The following is a 20,354-nucleotide window of genomic DNA, read 5'->3' as shown; positions in this document are numbered from 1 at the left end:
AATTTATTTCTTTTTTAATCTTGCGTGCTGTCACAATGAGTGAAAACCTTGTGCTTATACTTGTGCAAATACCATAATAACTGAGAACCTTGTTTCAGAGAAGCCAACATTATTCTTTCTAGCAAACTTGCTGTGACAACATTCTAGTAATTTCCTAATGAAACGAAATCCCATTTTTCAGTAACTAGATAACACAGTTGATTGTAGAACTGATGTCTTTACAAACCTCCTCTGCATTTACAAATGCGGAAGACTGGTCAGGACATAATGTCATTTATGTTGCGTATGTCGTGTGAGGTATGCTATATATGTTGTAGGAAGTCTTTTAATACGGCTTGCATAATGTTCTGGTACTTCTATCTCGGGACATATAATTAAAAAATGGCACCTGGAGAACAGTTAACAGCAGCTCAATGCCAAAAATGTGGGATGTACTCTGAGTGAATTTGCACAGGGGTCTGTCTTTGGCAAGTATTATCCAATATTCTCAGTAATGACCTGAAGGATGGAATAGAGTGCTCTTATTACAGTTACAGACAGCGTGAGCAAGTACACCACACAAGAGGATCATCATTTGAAAGGTTTCTGCTACCTTGGAGAAAAGAGCTGGAAATGTAATTTAGTAAGGACAAACACAAGTATCTCCACGGTGGCAGGAAAAACAAATTATGCAAACAGGGAATGAAGAGTTAGAGAAGAATTTTGCAGAAAAGGACCTGAAGATCACAGTGGTTTACCAGAGGACACTGGTCAATGAGCTCATTCTGCTGTAATTAAGACAACTGTTGCACTGGTGAAAAATATATCTCCCTAGGGAAGCTATTTTTCTTTGAGAAAAGACTAGTAATTAGTGTTGTTCTGTCTGGAAAGGGAGAACTGAAGGAAAACAAGATAACAGTCTTTAAAGAAGGGGGCAAAGGTCTGTTCTGCATGTTCATGATGACTAAAACAAATAGAAAAGTGCATAGATTACTAAGGTTGCTGGAGAGGAAATTCAGGTTAGACATCAAGAAAAGCCTCTTAACAGCAAGGTCAGCCTGCATCGCATTTTGACGGGCAGCTTCCCTCCTCCCAAATCACTGCTAAAACCAGGCAGCAAACTGGAAGCACAAACTAGGCAAACCAGCCAGGCTCTGCCAGGTCCACCCTGGGGCTGGGAGGGTGCTGGTCTGGCTGCTCCTCGGCCAGCTCTTTAACGAGGGGAGATAAGAGATCTCATCCCAGCGTAAAACAAAGCAAAGCTGTTCAGCGTGTAATTAGGCAGGCGAAGAAGGGCAGGGGGTTGCCGGGCACAGGGACTGAGCTGGCAAAGGGAATTGGGAACAGATTGGTTTGTTTTTGACTGCACTCGTAGAGAATAGCAGAGAGAAAACTGCAGGGTTGGCTCAGCGTTTCTGCTTTCCTTCCCACGCCGGAAAGAAACAACATGTCAACCTATTAGGTATAACTAATAGTAATTTTCCACCCGCCTCATCAGCATTTTAATATTAATGTCTAATGTAGCAGTTTTTTAAATGCTAATACTTGCCACTTGTAAAATCCTTCTAGCACAGAACATTACGTGGATAAATACAAGCATTATTAGGTTAACAGTTGGACTTGATGATCTTAAACGTCTCTTCCAACCTAAAACATTTTATGATTCTGAGGATCACACCAACTAATATAAATTTGGGGAATATGAGAATTTTCAAGCCAGAGTAAATCAATTTGCTTAAAAGCTTTAAAGAATCTTATTTTTTTTAATCAACTCAAGTCCCTAGGTTCTGGAACAGGATCAGGATAATAAATCCTGGATTAGGAGGCCACAAACAATACATATATGACTTCATGATCATTTAGCACCACGCAGAAATCCAGAAGAGTGCCCATTATATCAAGGATATCCTCCTCATGGGCTATAATTGTATCTGAAACTACAGCAATCGAGGGTAAGGAAATACTTGCACATAAAATCATAGCCTTTTTTTTTCCCCCCAAGCTTTATTTATAGTTTAAAACTACTGTATATATTTTCCTAAAATCTGGCTCATTTAGAAATTGCAACAGCATGCCAAAGTCTATATGCAAAACCATCTATACCAGGCACTGAAAAAGCTTCCCCCGAATTTCTCCCCATGGCAAGGTCAAGCGTGACTTTTTTCCCACTGGCAGGGTGAAGTCTGCTTTCTCAGTGAAGAACTGGTTTCAGAGCTTCTAATTGCAGTGTTCCTGACCTCCACACTCCTGGCTCTCAGACAGAAAACTTCTATTTTAGGATTCCCAACATTACTGCTCTCCTCAGAATAACTCTGCCCAGTGGGATCACCTGGGAGCCCTGCTGGAGCTCTTCCTTCTCCTTTGCCCACGGGACCTCTGGGCTTCCATGCCTTCTCCCCATCCTGCACAGTTTCTATGATGTGTCTGTCTGTCTGTATTGTATACAGCAAGTTTCCATCTCTCTCAGCCACTCCTGCCATTAAATGGAAACGTCCACAACAAAAGCATAGCCTTCCCTTCATCTCCTTTACTTCTACTAATCTAAAATCCCCTTCCCAGTTTCTCATTTTTTAGTTTCAGGGAGTTATATGCCAGTACTTGGTTTCTCTGGTTTGCTTTTAGAGATATTTCAAAGCCCAAGATGTCGGATCTTTGTGAATTGAAGAAAACGTGTTTTCCCTAGGCTTTTGTTTCACTACAACAGTGTCTTCTATTGAATGCGTGACATTCTGGTTAATGATTCTCCGTGGACACATTGCAAAGGAGACTGACCTCTCCCCTCGTTGTTTTAGCATGTGGAGTGGGATACATGGGTTTATCGGGCCAGTGGTGGGGAATTTATTTCAATAAATTTTCCTTCTGTTTATGATCCCATACTGTATAAACACCATCCAGAATTAAAGTGAAAATACTGACTGTGGCATAAAATGTGACCTGGAAAAGAAGAAATACACTTTATTTTCCTTTTTCTGAAACCCAGCTCTGTAATTATATTATGTCTGTATGTTAAGATTTAGTGCATCATCTGAAAAATAGAAATCAATTTTGTAATGATATATAACATTTATTTTCAAACAATGATTTCATCAGAGTATTTGTAGTGAGGAGAGAGTACTCAGATTTCATTATCTTTATAAATGTATACTGCAAGATGTTTACTGCTATAATATAAAGTTATAATGAGAAATTAACGCTAAACAAATAGAGTATATTTCATACTCCATTCTTTCTACTACATTCACTGATTTACTTGCTAATTTGAGAAAATGAGTAGCTCTCAATGATTCTTCAAGCTATTAATGCAAATTGGCAAGTCTATATATGACTCAGAATTTGTATCATTAAATTTTGCCCAAGCCCTAATGAAGAACACAGTTTGAAGAAGCAGAGGGATTATTAGAGCATTTAGACAGCCACACAAACAGTTATATAGCTTGGTTGAGCTTTATTTTATGGCAGGCTTTCAAGAAACCATACTCTTAGTGTGCAGTACCAAATGATCAGAAGCACGCATCTTCCAAACTCTGATTAGTAGCCAGCGCATTTGAATGACTTGCCTACCCATGCTTGTCCATGAAGACGTGGCCTTTAGTGTCTATATACCTAGAGTATCTATATGCCATATGTCCATGGAATTGTCTAGGTTGGAAGGGACCTTTAATATCATTGAGTCCAACCATTAACCCAACGCTGCCAAAAACCAGCACTAAAACATGTCGCTAAGCATCATATCTACTCATCTTTTAAATACCTCCAGGGATGGCGATTCCACCACTGCCCTGGGCAGCCCATATTTATCTCTCTATATTCATACTGAAAAAGAAAAGAGACAACAGAGAGACAACAGATATATTATCTTGTCCCTCAGTTCGCCTCTTTTAAGATGATACATGAGAGTCAGCAACATACCCTGTGATTAAATAGCTACTGTAAACCCCCAAGAATGTATCTATTGTGTCTAAAAGGCCTCCTGGAACTGTTTAAGACTGTATTAGAAGATCACTGAGATTACCAGGGAAGACCAGACAACTGACATCTAATGCAATTGTTTACATACAGCAAATGGTCATTCCTATTTACTCTTCAAGATGTAATTACCAGTCAGGAGCTCAATGCAATCAGTGGATTGCCCGATCCAGACCAGTTGCCTCCTCTGCCTCTCCAACTTACTGCTTGGGTTTTTGGTTTGGCATTTCAGTAGCCTCACCCCTGCAATTTTGCTTCTTATCAAGGAAACAAAAAAGTTATTTTCTCAAGGTCACAAATGAAAACTAAATTAGTTAGGTTTTTTCTGCAACCTTTACTGCAATTTGCACCTGCGCTTCTCAAGCAGCATTCAGAGCAGATTCTGTGCACAAAATAATGTCCATATAAAAGCTTGGTTTCCTTTGGGTCACTCCAGAGTTTCCTTCATACAACCCAGGACTTACCGTGAACTAGGAGAAGCCTTTGTGAAATTGATCTCCTTCCCCCCTGTGCCTCCTCTTTGTACTCTTGTTAGAATCTAAGCCAGCCCCAAAAAGGAACAGATATTGGCACAAAGGATGAGAAAAGAATGAGACAAGCGTGAGACAAGCTTAGGTTACTCATGAAACAGCTCACACAGAAGAAATCTGCTGATTTATGGCCATGCGTTAATATATCATTGTACGCAGTAAGATCATGATTGTTTCTGGAGCTGTTAAGTTCAATAACTGTTTGAGGATTTTTTCTTCTCTTCAGAGTATTGCTCAATGTCAACAAGAATGGTAAGTTCTTGATTTAAATCTTTATTCAGCAACATACAATTCACCTCCCTGTTTTCCCCATTTATCCACTGATATTAGCCTAAATCAGCGACAGCTCACTTTAACAGTTAAAAGAAGTTTACTCTACCTTCACTCCCTGTTTCCCTTTATCTCAGTCTGCAGCAATCTCCACAGGAGAGGAAAGAACCACTCTAGCAAAGACTATTCTCTCTGAAATAGGACAACGTTATGCAGGGATGGAAGAGGACCAGAGGCAATGGGCACAAACTGAAACGCAGAAGGGGCCCTGTGAATGGCAGGAAACACTTTTTTACCGTGACCGAGAGCTGGCAAAGGTTGCCCAGGGAGGTTGTGGAGTCTCCATCCTTGGCAATATTCAAAAGCCACCTGGACATGGTCCTGGGCAGCCCACTGTGCGTGGCCCTGCTTGAGAAGTGGGGTTGGACAAGATGACCTCCAGAAGGCCCTTCCAACTTCAGTCATTCTGTGATTCAGTGAAAAATCCTCTAACAATCCAAGTAATTAATTAATCAGTGAAATATGAGAGTTACAAATAAATGTAACCCTTCAAGCTAAATTGAGAACACACCTCTTGATCTTGATTCTGGGAACTTTGTTGTGCATTATGCTCAGAGCATTATTTTCAGCCAATCTAAAAATAGACTCTTCGTAAGAGGATTTTATCTTAGCAGGAGAGATTCTGTGCCTAAAAGGGTGAATTAAGGATAGATCAAGGTACCTACTTGAACTTTTTAAAGTCTCTTTTTTTTTTGTTAGCTTTCATCAAAATCTAGAAGTTTTATATACCAGTAACTTTACCATTTATTCACATTCCACTTTCTTCTCCATTAAAATACATGTTCCATAAAACAATCATATAATCCATATTTTTTTTTCAAGGAAAAAAATCTCAGAAATATTTGGACTACTACAATTATATATTTATATTCAAGCAAATATGCATTTGTCAAATTTGTGAAGATATGATAAAGGCCAACTCACAGCATTTAAGTTGCCTAAGGAGGCTCATTTTGCCATACAGCCAAGGGATAGCAGGCTACTCCAAAGAAAGACTGAGGATATTCAAATCAAGAGCCCATCTTCTTCAACTGATAGTTTAAGCAGCACAAAATTGAGAATGCAAAGGAAAGAAGGAAACTACCCTTTATTACATCTATGACTACAGAGGATTAGAAAGAACATGTTTACAATCAGAACTGGAACTCTAAATATTGAATAACTGTATAATACTATATACATTAAAAAAAATTTGAGGTTTTTTTTTTAATAAAAAACTGTATTTAAACTGATGTATTTTAGCAGGCTTTCACAAACTGAAAACAACTAAAACTCCTGGAAAACTACTGCATTTTTTTCTCCGGTGAGAAAGGCCTACCGAACATTCACATCAATGCTGCTGAGGTATGACACACAATACCTGCATACTGCTTGATTTTATCTTTAAATACTTTACCATAAGAAAATCTATTTGTATAAAATATACCATTGTGATACTCAGCAGGCAGTTTGGTATTTGTCTATATGTTCTCCTTGGGACAGGGAGTTTGATTCCACTTCAACTGTAAGAAGTAGCGCTGAACCAACACTAGTGCAAAAAACACGTTATGCCTTTGAGAAACATAATTCAATTCAAGAATCTTTCCTTTTCTCCTGAGAGAAATTATTTGCTCCAGCTTCACATCTGACTCAGCCTTGAGAGACTGAGGAAGGAAGTGCGCTCTGTTCCGCTCTTGTCCTCCTGCCCCTATGATACCTTCATGAGGGGAATTTTTGTGTTGTCCTACCTATATCCACATCGTGAGAAAGTGAGATTCACTAAAACCAACTTCTGGATACATCCACAACCAGCTAAATTAAATACTGTCGATTTCTAGTATTGATGAAAGCACCTTGTGTTTTCTGACCAGACTCTTTCCTCTACATTACAAAATGAGCAGCACATTAGTATATATTCATTTTCCTGGGGTATCCTTTCCTTTTATAACATAGCTGGAAAGGGCTAGTAAAAAGGATGACACACAGATTAGATGTAAGCATTTGCGAGCATAGAATGATGATGAATAGAGCACAGAACGAACACAAAATGGCAACAAAGACGATCCAAGGGCTGGAGCAGCTCTGTTGTGAGGACAGACGGACAGAGTTGGGGTTGTTCAGCCTGGTGAAGAGAAGGTTCGGGGAGACCTTGTAGCCCCTTCCAGTACCTAAAGGGGCTACAGGAAAGACAGGGAGGGACTCTTTATCAGGGAGTGGAGAAATAGGATGAGGGGGAACAGTTTTGAACTGAAAAAAGGGAGATTCAGACTAGGTATCAGAAAGAAATTCTTTACTGTGAGGGTGGTGAGGCACTGGAACAGGCTGCCCAGGGAAGTTGTGGATGCCCCTTCCCTGGAGGTGTTCAAGGCCAGGCTGGATGGGGCTTTGAACAACCTGGTCTAGTGGGAGGTATCCCTGCCCATGGCAGGGGGCTGGAACACAAAGATCTTTAAGGTCCCTTCCAACTCTAACCATTCTGTGATTCTATGATAGCTATTCGATGTAAAGTGGCACATCTGCAAGGGCACAGGGGAGCTACTGAATTCTGACCTACTGTAAAATTGCCCAGCAACTGTCAGCTGATCATTTAGGTGACAACCCTTTCATTCATTACACACCACAGACACTGAGGCCTGCAGGGTCCCATAGACTGTAAAGATTAAAACTGAGAAAAGCATTAAGGAAAAAGGCCAGAATTACTGGATTTAGGAAGGCTGGTGATTCTACTTTATCGTACCAAACAGTTAAACAAACAAAAAAAAGAAATATTATTTAACTTTTTTTTGAGATAACAAATCATAAAACTAATTTGCAATAAATAAATTTTACAAATGCAGTGACACAGAAGCCTACACTGAAAATAGTACCATCCCTTCAGCTGTCTCACTAATTCTCTAGTAATATAAATAGTGTTTTCCACTCTATACTTAACACCACTGCAATAATTATAAAGCCTATGGATAAGTGATGTTGTCTGGGTTTGCGATGAACTTGCTAAGTTCATTCATGAGAGATCACAGAGAACTCCAACTGTAGCACTATGTATATGACACCTGCTGCCTCACCATTACAAGAACCCCTCTCTTGGGAAGCCTATTTTACTGAAAGTCGCTTCCTAGCTCAGATGCCAAATTTAAAAACCACAAACATTCTAATTTTAGCAGCTTCAAATATCACGATTTTCTCTGCAAGAACAGCAAAGCAACAGCAGAGCCTGAAAACACAGCCAGGCAGAAACCAAGATGTTCTGTGCCTCGAAAATGTCATTTTTACAAAGAGCAAACCTGTAATAGAAACTGAGCTGATGGAAAATAATGGGAAGGGAAGAGGAGAGATCAGCCATGCACAAGAAAACATAACCTTGATGCTGGGCATGGGTTGGGGCCCAAAAGCTTAGCCGGGGCAGAGTCTCGCATTTGAATTCTGGGCAGTCATCCAAAACAGCATTTGGGGTTTGCCTTCCAGACACGGTAAAGGAAATTTCAGGACTGAAAACAAGCACTTCTTTTATGTATATGGTTGAGGGCTAGAAGGAAGACAATATTGCACTAAAATGATAAATAAAATGTGTGTGTTTATTTAGTTGTGACTTCATCATATCTACACTTTCATAAATCTATGTGTATAACATTGCCACTGCCTAGTTCTTATCGTTGCAGATTCTGTCATCACAGCAGGGGTAAAACAGGGCATGTTGGTCCGATGAGCCCTTACCCTGCCAGCTGGCATGTTGGTTTACTGCAGGCTCCTAAAGTTTATGCATTTTAACAATAAAAATTAGAGGCCATGAGTCACATTATTAGCTGAAAAAAACCCCACTATTTGTTTAAATCAAAATCTTTCAACCTGGACCACTGGTGCCTTTATAGCACTTTAACAGAGACTGCAAGTTAACAAAATAGACTAAGATACAGGTTGTAAATATTTTCAGTTTGTTTCCAGTCTTTGTTGGTTAAGATCCTGACACGCTCAGTTATTTTACGGCTGCAGCTGGGATCCCAGAGACAGACATCAAACTGGCTCAGGACCCTTCTTTGGTCTTCAAAAGCTCCTGACCCTCTGAGTAGGGTTTGAAGGAAAGCCAACCTGTCCCATATCTCCACATCACCACACTACTGCTTCTGCAGGTGACACCACAAACTGGGCATCCTCATAGGGTTATTTTTCCTTTAACTGTATGAATTATTTAGGGAAATGGGAAAGTCCCACGTGAACGCACTGATATTAACAATCATTATCTTATGTTTCCACTCTGTTATCCTATATTCTGTGTCAATGTAAGGACCACTTCAGTTATGCACAGAAAGGCTTCCCACTCAACTCCACCTCCATGGTTGCCTGAGATCAGACTTCAAGATCAGGAGTAAGGGTTGTTTACCATTAATTTATCATTAATCACCTTAAGAGACAGGCAACTGAAACTTGGACTACTTTAGGGCAGGATGAATAAATATATCTGTTCTTTCATTGTTCTTAATGTATTACTTTTGTTTACATCTCTCAAAATCCATATAATCCTCCAGAAGGCATTTCTTCCTTTTTTCTCCCCCCTCCGGTGAAGAGATAACAGGCCTGATCCTTTATTACATTAGCAATGATGAATTGCAGCTAAATGATTCCTCTTGATATATAGCAGCTAAAAACCCGGCTCTCTAAATATACTGATATAAAAGCAGAAAGCCCAGTTGGTGGAATTAAAACCTTTTGTCATAATGGAGTAGCAAATACTCTGCAAAATATGCTCCATTCTGAAGGTAAGAAGATCTTTACAAACCGTGGGGAGGTCACTCTCTGGCAAAGCAATCCTAGGGCACCCTGAGAGAGACAAGCTGATCACTCCTCTGAGAAACACATAAATCCTCCCTTTGCTTTTGTGGTAACACTGAATATGGACATTCAACAAGCTCTTTTATCGCTCATTTTTGGGAAAGCATATTGAGGCTGGAAGCTCTGTGCTGCTCCAAGGATTGCTTCAATTTGATGAATAGTCGGGATAAGAATACCCTAGCAGCCACGGTGGCATCACCTATGTGTTGAGACAGAAAGTGGGAACCATAATGGGGACAAATATAAACAAAAATATTTCTTGGCTAATGTGTTTGCAATGAGCTTAGAGCGGGATATAGAGGAAAGGAAACCAGAGGGCTTTTAAATAACAAGATCAGCTGGGGGAAGGACTGATTTATCTAATCCTTGCTTTCTGTATCTGGGTCACTTTAAATAATCCGATGATTAAAAGGTAGCTCCTCCTTTTGTGAGGGCCCCTAGATGAAGGCATGGTCAAAGCACATCAGCAGCAGCTGCTGGGGAACACGTTCTGTTCCAAACCCCACTGCAGAAATTTTAAAATTGAAGGGAATAATTTCTTTCTTAGATGACTCCAGGATATGATAGTTCCCTTATGAACAGGAGAGAATTATATTTCTTCATTTTGTCTTTTACTTTTCAGCTCTTTGTAGCCTGATCACTTGACATTTGACAAATCACCTCATCCGAGGAGGTGCAACTCATTCCATAAGGTCAGAACAGCTCAGCATCATTGCCGCAGGGGACAGTCTACAGGGAGACTCAGTTATTAAGATTATAGAATGGTTAGAATTGGAAGGGACCTTAAAGATCATCTCGTTCCAACCTTCCTGCCACGGGCAGGGACACCTCCCCCTAGAGCAGGTTGCTCAAAGCCCCATCCATCCTAGTCTTGAACACTTCCAGGGGTGTGTTATTATTGCATTTGGGGTATCATCACATTTGGCAGGCTAATATTCCAGTTATCAGACATCTCTGATTGCCTATACATGAGTCAGATGAGTCTTAATTTAACTTTAAGAGAAAGTAATAGAGGTGAACAGTAATTTATCCATGGGAAGTGTTGGACTAACTAAATCTGATGATGGTTCTTCCACCTTGGAAAAAAATCAAGAATTAGCATAAGAATTCCTAATATGTCACAGAAGTAGACACTCATTAAAAAGAAAATTACCAAAAAAGAATTACTGTTCTAATGCAGAAGCAACAACTAAGAAAAGGTTTGGGGTAAAGAAGTGAGCCAGCTGTGACAAGAGGATACCACTGGGCTCTGTGAAAGAGTGTGATGGGTGGGTGGATGTGTGTGAGAGAGAGACAGAGTGACGAGTGGCCAACACCACTTCTATGGTTCTGCATTCTGAAACATTTCAATGCCCCTGAGGGCTTTTTCTGAATTCCCCACTGAAATTCAGAAGTACCCAGAGGATCACCCACACACGTGAACACATACTGCAAAAGATTACAGCATTCCATGGGATGACCTTGTTCTGCTCTGCAACGAAACCTCACCAAAGCTCCAAGAAATAGCCTGGACCAACCCCAGGAGATGTTACCCACTTTACATTATAGTTTGTACCATCCAGTCCCCAGAAAAGATTTTATATTATCAATGAGTGCAGCTTGGTCAGATCTATACATGACCACAAATCATGGTCAAATCAAGAAAAGAAATTGCAGGAATTGATTTTTTATTTGATGACACATATCTAGATCTGTTCACTGAACTATCAGCAGAGTCAACCAAGGGAATGGTTTATAGATACTCATTATATAAATATATTTTCTCCAGCAATACTTGTAGCAAAAGACAATTCTAATTGAGCCAAACAATTGCACACTTGCCAAATTCTAGGTGGAGGCATGCCAAAAAAGGACCAGCAACTTCTAGATCTCTCTGGCCATTTCTGGGTGTGACCTCATTTCAGCATTCTCCTGAAACATACTCAAGGAAGATGTCAGCTCTCCAATGATATGCATGCAGGTGAAAGTAGAGTCGTTCAATTAGTAATCACTGTGCAATTAGGCTTTGTATCAAAATAGAAATTACTTTTCTAAAAATAGCAGTGACGACTTACTAGCTCAAAAGGAACAGACTTTTTGAAAGAGGAAGATGAACAAAATAACAGCTCTGAAGGCCAACATGAAACTGAAGGGCAAAGCAAAGTAATCTAATAGAGAAACAAAATCCATAAAATCAAAGTCCCGAATGCCTTACAGTCTCAGATAGCACAGATGGGGTTTGTAATCTCAGTGGTTACAATGTTTTTAATAGCATTTTCTGAGATAATTCTGTTATATCATTATTGGAAGGAACAGGGAAATCAGTGTGGTGTTTCAGATGTCACCGGTTGAAAGTTTTGATAAAGGCCAGTGGTTTTATGCAATTTTATGGAGAAAGGAAAGGAAAGAAAATAAATTGAACAAGTTGGAGTTAAGAATACTCTTTTATCCATCAGTTTATCACCAGTGAAGAAATTTTATCACTATGGCAAATTGTCATCACTGGAAATGAGAATGACCTTGACAGATACTAGATTCTGTAAAGAGGAAGTTATGGAGCAACCTGAGTAACCGCACTGGCTTTAAATCCCTACCAGCAAATGGCATTTAGCAGGGGCCTAAAAAAAATAAAGTGTGAAATAACAGAGATACCGAGGAGAGGAGGTAATATACCCTCAATATCAACAAATGTTCATAAAAGATTTAAGAGTGACAATACAGCATCTATTTTTAAAAATGGAATTGAGAGAAAATGTAAGAAAGAGAAACTGAGCATTTCAGTCATAATTTCTCACTTTTTAATTCAAAGTTACCTTTAATATGTATCTTTGTTCATTTCTGACTTTCTCAATTAAGCTCTTTCCTGATAGTTTTTTTCTCTTCGCCTTTTCAACAATGACATACTTCCTGACAAAAAAACTTAGTATTTGATTATTCAAGCACATTCTGTTCAGTCATTCTCTTTTCCTTTCCTCTTCATAACTTCATATTTTTGGGGTTTGACCAGCTGTAGTTAGGTATCCTTGAATCTTTCTTGATCTTTTACCATAAATCAAGTGTCTATTCTTTATTACTTTTGAAGTTTCTGTTTTTCTTAGCTCTTTTTTGCTAATTAATTTATTTTCTATGACACACATGATTCTTGAGCAAGTCAATACAATCTGCAGTAGAAAGGCAGCATTCATTATCCTCGTTCTATTCACGGGGCACAGAGAAACTACTTTTTTATTTAATCTTCCAAGGGAAGGCTCTGGCAAATCAGTACTGGAACCAAATTCTTAGGAGTCTGCTCAGAGCCCTGACTAAAAAAAATATATGCGTTCCACCCACCACATAGGCAACATATTCATATTCATGATCCTCTGAACATCTCCTCCTGCCTGAAGCAGCTATGATCCATGTCTTCTGGAAAAGCACAGCAGGCCAGAAAGACACAACCCAAAGGCCCCCACAGCTGGATCATGTTGCATTGAGGACTCACCCTCCCATTCAAGTCAACAGGACTTGTTTAATTCAAACAATGTGGCACAGATCCAGGGCATATATATCACAGGAGTTTGAATTCATCCTGTCTGGAGGCAACCAGTGAGCAGTACTGGGGTAAAAACGTCCTCCATCAGATTCATTCAATTAATTCAAGTAGCAAATGCCTCTTAATAGGTCTGTGTTTAGTACACAGAACATCCAGTGCTAACAATAAACGTGTCTAAAACTACGATACTGTATAAAATAATACTTGTGAAAACAATTTCCAATTTGGGTAGGATTTGTTTTTTATTTAGAAAACTTCATTTATTTTTCCAGCATAAGGAAAAGCCTTTATGAAGACTTTTTGAGGGATAATGCTTCATGAAAGTATCATTTTTACAATTATTTCTCTTACCATGCTCAAAATCCTAACATTAAAGACACTACTTTATCTTCTTATACACATGAAAAGGCCGATAAATTTATGAAGAATTCATCCAGTCAGCTCATTATGAAAGGAGTTTGTTAAATTTTTAGGCAATGGAATTACAACATTTCTTATCTTTAATGGAAGGACACCAAGGGGAGTAGTTAGCTCTCAGTTGACCTGAGAGAGCTCTTTAGCAGTCACTTTGGGGCAAAAAGCATAATAAAGAAAATATTTTTTAAAAAAATCTTGGAGTCAGATCTTTTCAATTTCTCTCTCCTCTTAAAACCTAATGAAAGTACAGACAAACCTATTCATTTTATAAATTAATAAAATATATAAATTATAAATTATATATTTATATATATTTATATAAAAATATATAAATTATAAATTTATAAATAAATTTTATAAATAAATGAATTCATTTTATAAATTCATCTCCTGCTCTCTACTTACTTTACACTGTCCATCATAAGTTTGTAACATCAAACAGCAAAAAACCCTCCAGGTCCCCCTTTCCCAGGTCTGGGCAAGCAAGATGTGGAGTTAGTCAGACTTAGGATGGACTCTGACAAATAAAGACCTTTTATAAACTGGTCTGTGTTCCTAATGATCAGGGAACACATTTCAGGAGAGGACTGAGAAGAGCATCTCCCACTGGCCCAGCTTCTTAAAACTGTCTTTAACCAAGGTAGTTGCTCGTTACACTTTTAAATCACATCACCCTCTTCTTGTTCTTCTCACATACTCCAGCAAGATTAAGCTAAGGGCCATTATCTTTCCTATAGACAGTAAGCGCTAGGCAAATTTAATTTGAAATTAATCTACCCCTGAAGCATGACTTGTTTTTCTCATCGTCTTTGCCTACACCATTACTGCAAAAATGGTGTTCATGGTCATTGAATGACGCACTAGGACTCAATTTGAACACTGTTAGTTAGCTCGATGATTTACTTTGAGAATGTCATAAGCTTACTAGATGCTTTAGAAAGATGCAGTTTCTTTATCATATACAGTCGTTGTCTATACCATCTGTTCAGTTTTTCAGAGCTACAGACAGTTGCCATAGTTAAGGTAGCATTTACAAACATTAAGCAAATCATTTATTTGGTAAATTCTTCCTAATCCTAAACAGAGGAAATAATAGGTATCTCCAATAAGTGTTAGGATAACTTGGTCAATTGATCTATTTTGCTAATACCACGTCTGTCCCTGGAGACAGGGACAGTTAGCTTGGAAAACAAACAAATCTGGCTAGTTTGTGATATGTTGTTTGCTGCAAATCTAGCACATGTTGTTTACAGCTCTGAAATCACAGCAGGCAGCTGCCTCTGCAGCCTTGCCCAACCCAGGGAGAGAAGAACCGGCCGTCGCATAGTCTGCAAAATCACCACCTTCTCTGATATGTTTTTGAAGAGCGGACAAGCTTCACGTCACTGGAAATAACAGGGCTGTTTTTACAGTTGGTTTGCCTGCCAGGACAAGGCGGGTTTCCCGCATTCAAATGTACATTCCAAACTTTTGATTTAAATTCTTTCTGATCACATAAAGAATGAGTTCAGAAGCATGGAGTTAGTTATCTGCAAATTTTTAGCCAACAAATAACCATGAAAAGCAACTGTAAGAATCAAGTCTTCGAGAAATTAATCAAAATTCAACTCAAACATATGATGTAATATTTCTATGCTTTGAAAAATTTCTGAAACAATTTATTAAAGCACATTAGGAATTCTGAAAATATTTCAGTCAACCACAATGTGAGTTCCTGTATCACACAATGACTATATAATGACTTCGATTTGTTACTTACTTTTATTCTACTTACCAGTGAATGCTATGGAAGCCGCAATTTGATTGATTTGTCAGGTTTGGATGCTTGGAATCACTGCTTAACATCTCGGATCTATCTCAAAATCTCACCAAATAACTTTTAGAAGACAGAAGAGAAAATAGCATCATACCTGAGACTGTGCATTAATATTGGCTCCTTCCTTAACCAGAACTTTGACAACTTCAGCTTGTCCTGCTAGGGATGCAATGTGCAGGGCTGTATTCCCTTTCTGTTATAGGGAGGGAAAAAACGAAAGACATTACCCTTTCTTCAGGAACAATTCCAACCAGCAGTTCTCTATAACATTCAGGTTTTGAGTACAATTTTACCTTACAGTTCCATGCTGTTCCACAACCATCACTGAGGATAGAACTGGTGGTTGCAGCCATTAAGACTTCTTGAGTGGTTGTGTAACACTGACATCCTAACATAACTTTTGAGTGAAATTATGGAATGGGACTGGGGCATGGGACAAACTTCCAGGTAAAGTTTAGTATAGGCTAGCAGGTTTTTTCATTCAGGTCCAGAGATCAAAATTTCCAGGCCAATCTCTCATCCTGGGAGCAATATTTAAATGGCTTTAATTAAGAATCGAGGTTCATAAAACCAGAATAAAACCCCAGAGTCCTCTCTAGAACCTGGTGGTTCTAACAGCGGCTTCACTGAGGGGTGAATCAAGATGTTTTTCAAAGAGGAAAGCACAAGTTCAGCAAGAAGGTCTCTGAGCATTAACCTCGATGGGGGTCCTGTGCATCAGAAATCATAAAAACTAAGAGAGCCGCAAGGACACAGTGGTATCTAAATGCAAAAGCTGAGCACAATCAGCCAACCTGAACACTAGGAGTCAAACATTATATTGTTCAAGCCAACAAATCTGGCCCATCACAAGGAATTTTCCACCCATAGACAAATAACATCCTGATTGAATGTTTTGGATATACACACATGCCTGACTGTGGGAAGGCTGAAGGCAAAACAACTTATCACACAGGTGTTTTTTCCACTGTACCCTTGAGTGAAAGGGCTCTGGATATGATACAATCAATTACCAATTTTCACAGATTTGAAAAACTTCTACTATTTTGAGCTTTAATAGGGACCTGCCATTGGAAATAATGAAAAATCTGTCACTGCTAAAACCTTTTCATACTTCCTCTGTAAATAAACTGTATAAATAATAATCTTTCCCTCTTTATTTACTACCGATGAGCTTCAGCAAAAAACATCGGCTCGCAGGCCATAATAGAAATAGCATTTTAAATATCAGTGAGATATTTATATTATTAACTTATTTTGTACTTCAAATTTTTTTTCTAAATTTCTCCAATGTATTTGGCTTTTTCTTTTCGTGAATAAACTGACAGACATGCATGAATTACCTTAGTGGCAGAATCCACAGCTGACCCTCTTTCCAATAATTCTTGTACCAGTCCCACATGGCCTTCTTTAGCTGCCAGGTGCAGAGCATTGAGTCCATTCTGTAAGCACAAGGGCCATATCAATTACAAATATCAGTTCTGAAGATACACATTCCTACCTTACCCTGGTATAAGAAGATTAGTAGCTGGAATACTGTTACATCTCTTAGCTGACTGTCTATATAAGTCAGATATTTTGGACTTGGCTATTTAAGCCAAGGCACTGTGTGACAAACTTCTCCAATAACATTTTTCCCATAGCAACAAAGACATCAAAACAAACCATACTTTGCAAGTATCCATAAGAGATTAATTCCTTTCCAATAGTTTCACATTTCCCCAAACTACTACCTTGGGTACCTCCACAGAGCCCATTACGTCAAAATTTGAGTGCATATCTGCCTTCTCTTTACTGTAACTTTTATCTAGCCCCACTGAGGTACTATCAACACAGAGAAATCACAGGACTTAGCCAAATTTACACAGGATGTGTCTATTCAATCAGGATTATTCCAGGCTGATGTAGGTGTCCTGAACGCTGGACACTGCCTCTGGGATAACTGGTATCAAGCAGAAAACCAAAAGCACAAGTAGACCAAAATGGTTGTTGGTTACATGTGGATTGCAAATTATATTGGTCCTTGGCTCTGCTGGTTTCTGATGAGCAAGTCTTCACTAAGCTTTGAGGTTTTGTAACCTCATTCAAAAAGGAAAAGAAAATTAATGAAATAAGAACTAGGATTTTCAAAAAAAGCAACCTAAGAAAGTTAGCATCTAAATCCTTTTCACGTTAAATAGGAATAGGATAGTTTATCTCATAAATTCCAGCCACGGAAACTGTTATCTTCCTAGTATCCCTGTTCCACCCAAGGGAAAAATATAAAATGACAGTCTATTGTAACTGAATTGCCAACCTATCTTTCACAATCCTACAGTATTTTTCATGGTACATCAGTCAGGTGACAGCAACAGATACTGCTATAGCCCTCGAGCATTCTCCCGTTTTCCATATTGCAAGCATCATAAGCCATACTCAGGTATTTGAGCAACTTGCAGCGAGTTGAGCGCTGTGTAATTTCTGTTGCTTTACTTGTCTCTAAGCAGTTCACAGTCATCTAAATTGCGAAATAAACAAGCAGCTTTCTGCTCTTTTATTTGTCCATCCACAGAGGCAGTTCAAGCTTGTAATTCCCACCGGGATTTTAAAGCACTTAGCACTTCATGGGAGGCATTTAATGGGAGTGGGTCCAACGGCTGCAGACACAGCAATCCAAATGCATTTCTGAAGTAACTCCATTTAATTCTACTTTTGTGCAAGCAGCACAGGCAGATTTTTGTGGTCAAATTCAGAAGTTCAACTATGAGAAAAGCAAAGGAACTGAAGGAAGGCTATGTTCACAAGCTGCCAAGAGAAGAGGAATGCCCTTACGCAGCCTGGTAGTTAGGAAATGTTAATGAGAAATGTGGTTTCAAATCCCATTACGCAGGTAAAGCAGCAGCAACCAGATCTTCCTTTTTCCAGAGGAACACTCTTACTCCTGATCTGCAGAGCCCAGGGGTGGCAGTAGCATCATGCTCTGGATCAAGGATAAATTCTTGGCCAAGATTATGTGGTGAGGTTGACCACAATCATCAAGATGAGGCACACTGTACATGTCAGTGAATTTTTTGCAGGCTGAAAACATTTCAGAAAGCTCTAATCTTCCTTGTTATTTAATCTGAGCTGAGTATTAAATAACCATAATTACTACCTACAGTGGTTGAAAGCTTTGAAACAGTATTTTGCAGGGAAACACACAGCGTTCTTCTCATTGTTTGAGAAAAAAGACCTGTTCTCATATCTAATATCACGCATTCAGTCATCAACACTTTCTATGAGAGCAGGAGTGGTAACTTTGACTCCTTACAGTTGTACAATGCTGATGCATTGCTGTGACAAGTTATTAACCTCTCTCTTTGCAAGCAGACCGAAGTCCACGAACAGCAGAGAAACCACAATGTTGCATGGCCCACATGAATTATGCGCACACACATGCCTCTGAATGCAAAACGTTGAGAACAAGCTTCTTTTTTAGTTTACGATGTGCCCAAGTATGGAGAAAGCAAGGCTTTTCCCAGTGCTTAATTAGTAGCAATCTCTTAAAATACCCATACTCGTACCTCTAAGACACATATCTAATGATAACATATTAAGCAGCTGAGAGCTAATATTGTTGCATAGATTATGTGAGTTTCTTTGTAACATATGACTATTTTTATTCATTAAAACATGAGGTTCAGGAAAAAGGTTACAGAAAGAAACTATAGCCTAAATACAGTTCCCACTGTACACACTCAAATTCCGTATTTCCTTAAATAAAATAAGCCAGGGCATGCAGTAGCAGAAGCAAGCACTGCACTTTAAATGTTGAGGACCAGCGTGACCGAAGCCTTAAAGCAAGCTTTGTTCCTCCATAATCAGAACCAATGCTGTAATTATTTCCCAACCCACACGGCTGATCCCTGATACTTATGATGACGGAAGCTCAGATTTAATCAATGCAACTCCTCCGTTCCTGTCAACTGGTTTCTTGTATTTAAGAACAACAAAGGTATCTGGCATTGCCCTTTTTCTCTCCTATGGCTACCAAAAAGTGGTGGGCGAGAGGGAGATGAAATTAGTTGTCTGCTAAGCAAAACTGTAGAGCACAGAGACTGCTCCTCCCCGCAAAGCCTACGTATACCATAACTACCTTTCTTTTAGAGGCTCAGTTGTAATTCTTTCATAAAAGAACATAGTACTAAGCCTTTCAAGCTTGGTTCTTCAAGTGTTTCCCTGCAGAGTCTGATTCCCTCAGTTCTTTTTCTCCTCTACCACTGAGCTAGAAGCGTCAACATTTGGTATCCTGCAGAGTGCTAGAAACGCACGCACATACCACTACTGCTCACAGCACTTATTATGGTGTCACGCTATGTATTTTCACTACAGATTTCTTGTACGTCACAGAAATCACCAATCTCTTCTAAGCCAACCAAAAATAGTCACATTTTCCCCCGTAAGGCAGGCACTACGTCTCACTGCTATCGTCTGAAAATCACCCAAGGAAGCCCATGCTACTTCTGCCTTTGAATTCAGTTGCCTCATGGAATGGAAGTTCTTCAGGCACCGGCCGGTTCAGCTTCAATCCTGCTGTGCCATTTACTCCTTCTGGGATATCACCCACATTGCTGTGACATCCAACAGCAATAATGGCTTATAATATTCCTGCCTAACCCTGTTATGCCAAACTGACCCCACCGAAAGCCACCTTCTTGGCAGAGCATCAGATCGACCTGTAGTTCGAAGAACATTTTAAGTCCACGGTCAGCACTGCCACCAGAAGTGGTTCTGCTTCTCCTGTCCATGAAGTAAACTGCCCTGAAGTTTACTTCCATTTGAAGGTATTCATTAAGTACTTAATATCTTTAAGAACATTAGGAAGCAAGAATGTATATTATCAAAACTAACCCTCTTCTTTCCTTTATGCTAAGAGTCTGACCTCTTATAACTCCCATTGACTCTGTTGGAAGTTGGGATGCAACACTTTCCAGGAAAATTTACCAACATTTGAGTTTCTAATTACTCTTGACTTTGCCAC

The 20,354-nt window shown here is 39.2% G+C and overlaps 1 protein-coding gene across 1 annotated transcript in view; it reads right to left on the bottom strand.

The window, feature by feature from the left end:
• Positions 1-20,354, bottom strand: part of ANK2 (ankyrin 2) — a 166,045-nt gene that overhangs the window by 124,594 nt on the left and 21,097 nt on the right. Inside the window, exons 3-4 of the mRNA XM_074154943.1 lie at positions 16,699-16,797; positions 15,450-15,548 (exon numbers count right to left, since the gene is read on the bottom strand). Of these exons, the coding sequence (XP_074011044.1) occupies positions 15,450-15,548; positions 16,699-16,797 (198 nt within the window). The remainder of the gene's footprint in view (positions 1-15,449; positions 15,549-16,698; positions 16,798-20,354) is intronic.

This window comes from Numenius arquata, chromosome 10 (genome assembly GCF_964106895.1).
Source record: "Numenius arquata chromosome 10, bNumArq3.hap1.1, whole genome shotgun sequence".
In the NCBI taxonomy this organism is placed as follows: domain Eukaryota; kingdom Metazoa; phylum Chordata; class Aves; order Charadriiformes; family Scolopacidae; genus Numenius; species Numenius arquata.
Note: the sequence above shows the minus strand (reverse complement) of the source record. Positions and strands in the feature narration are given on the sequence as shown.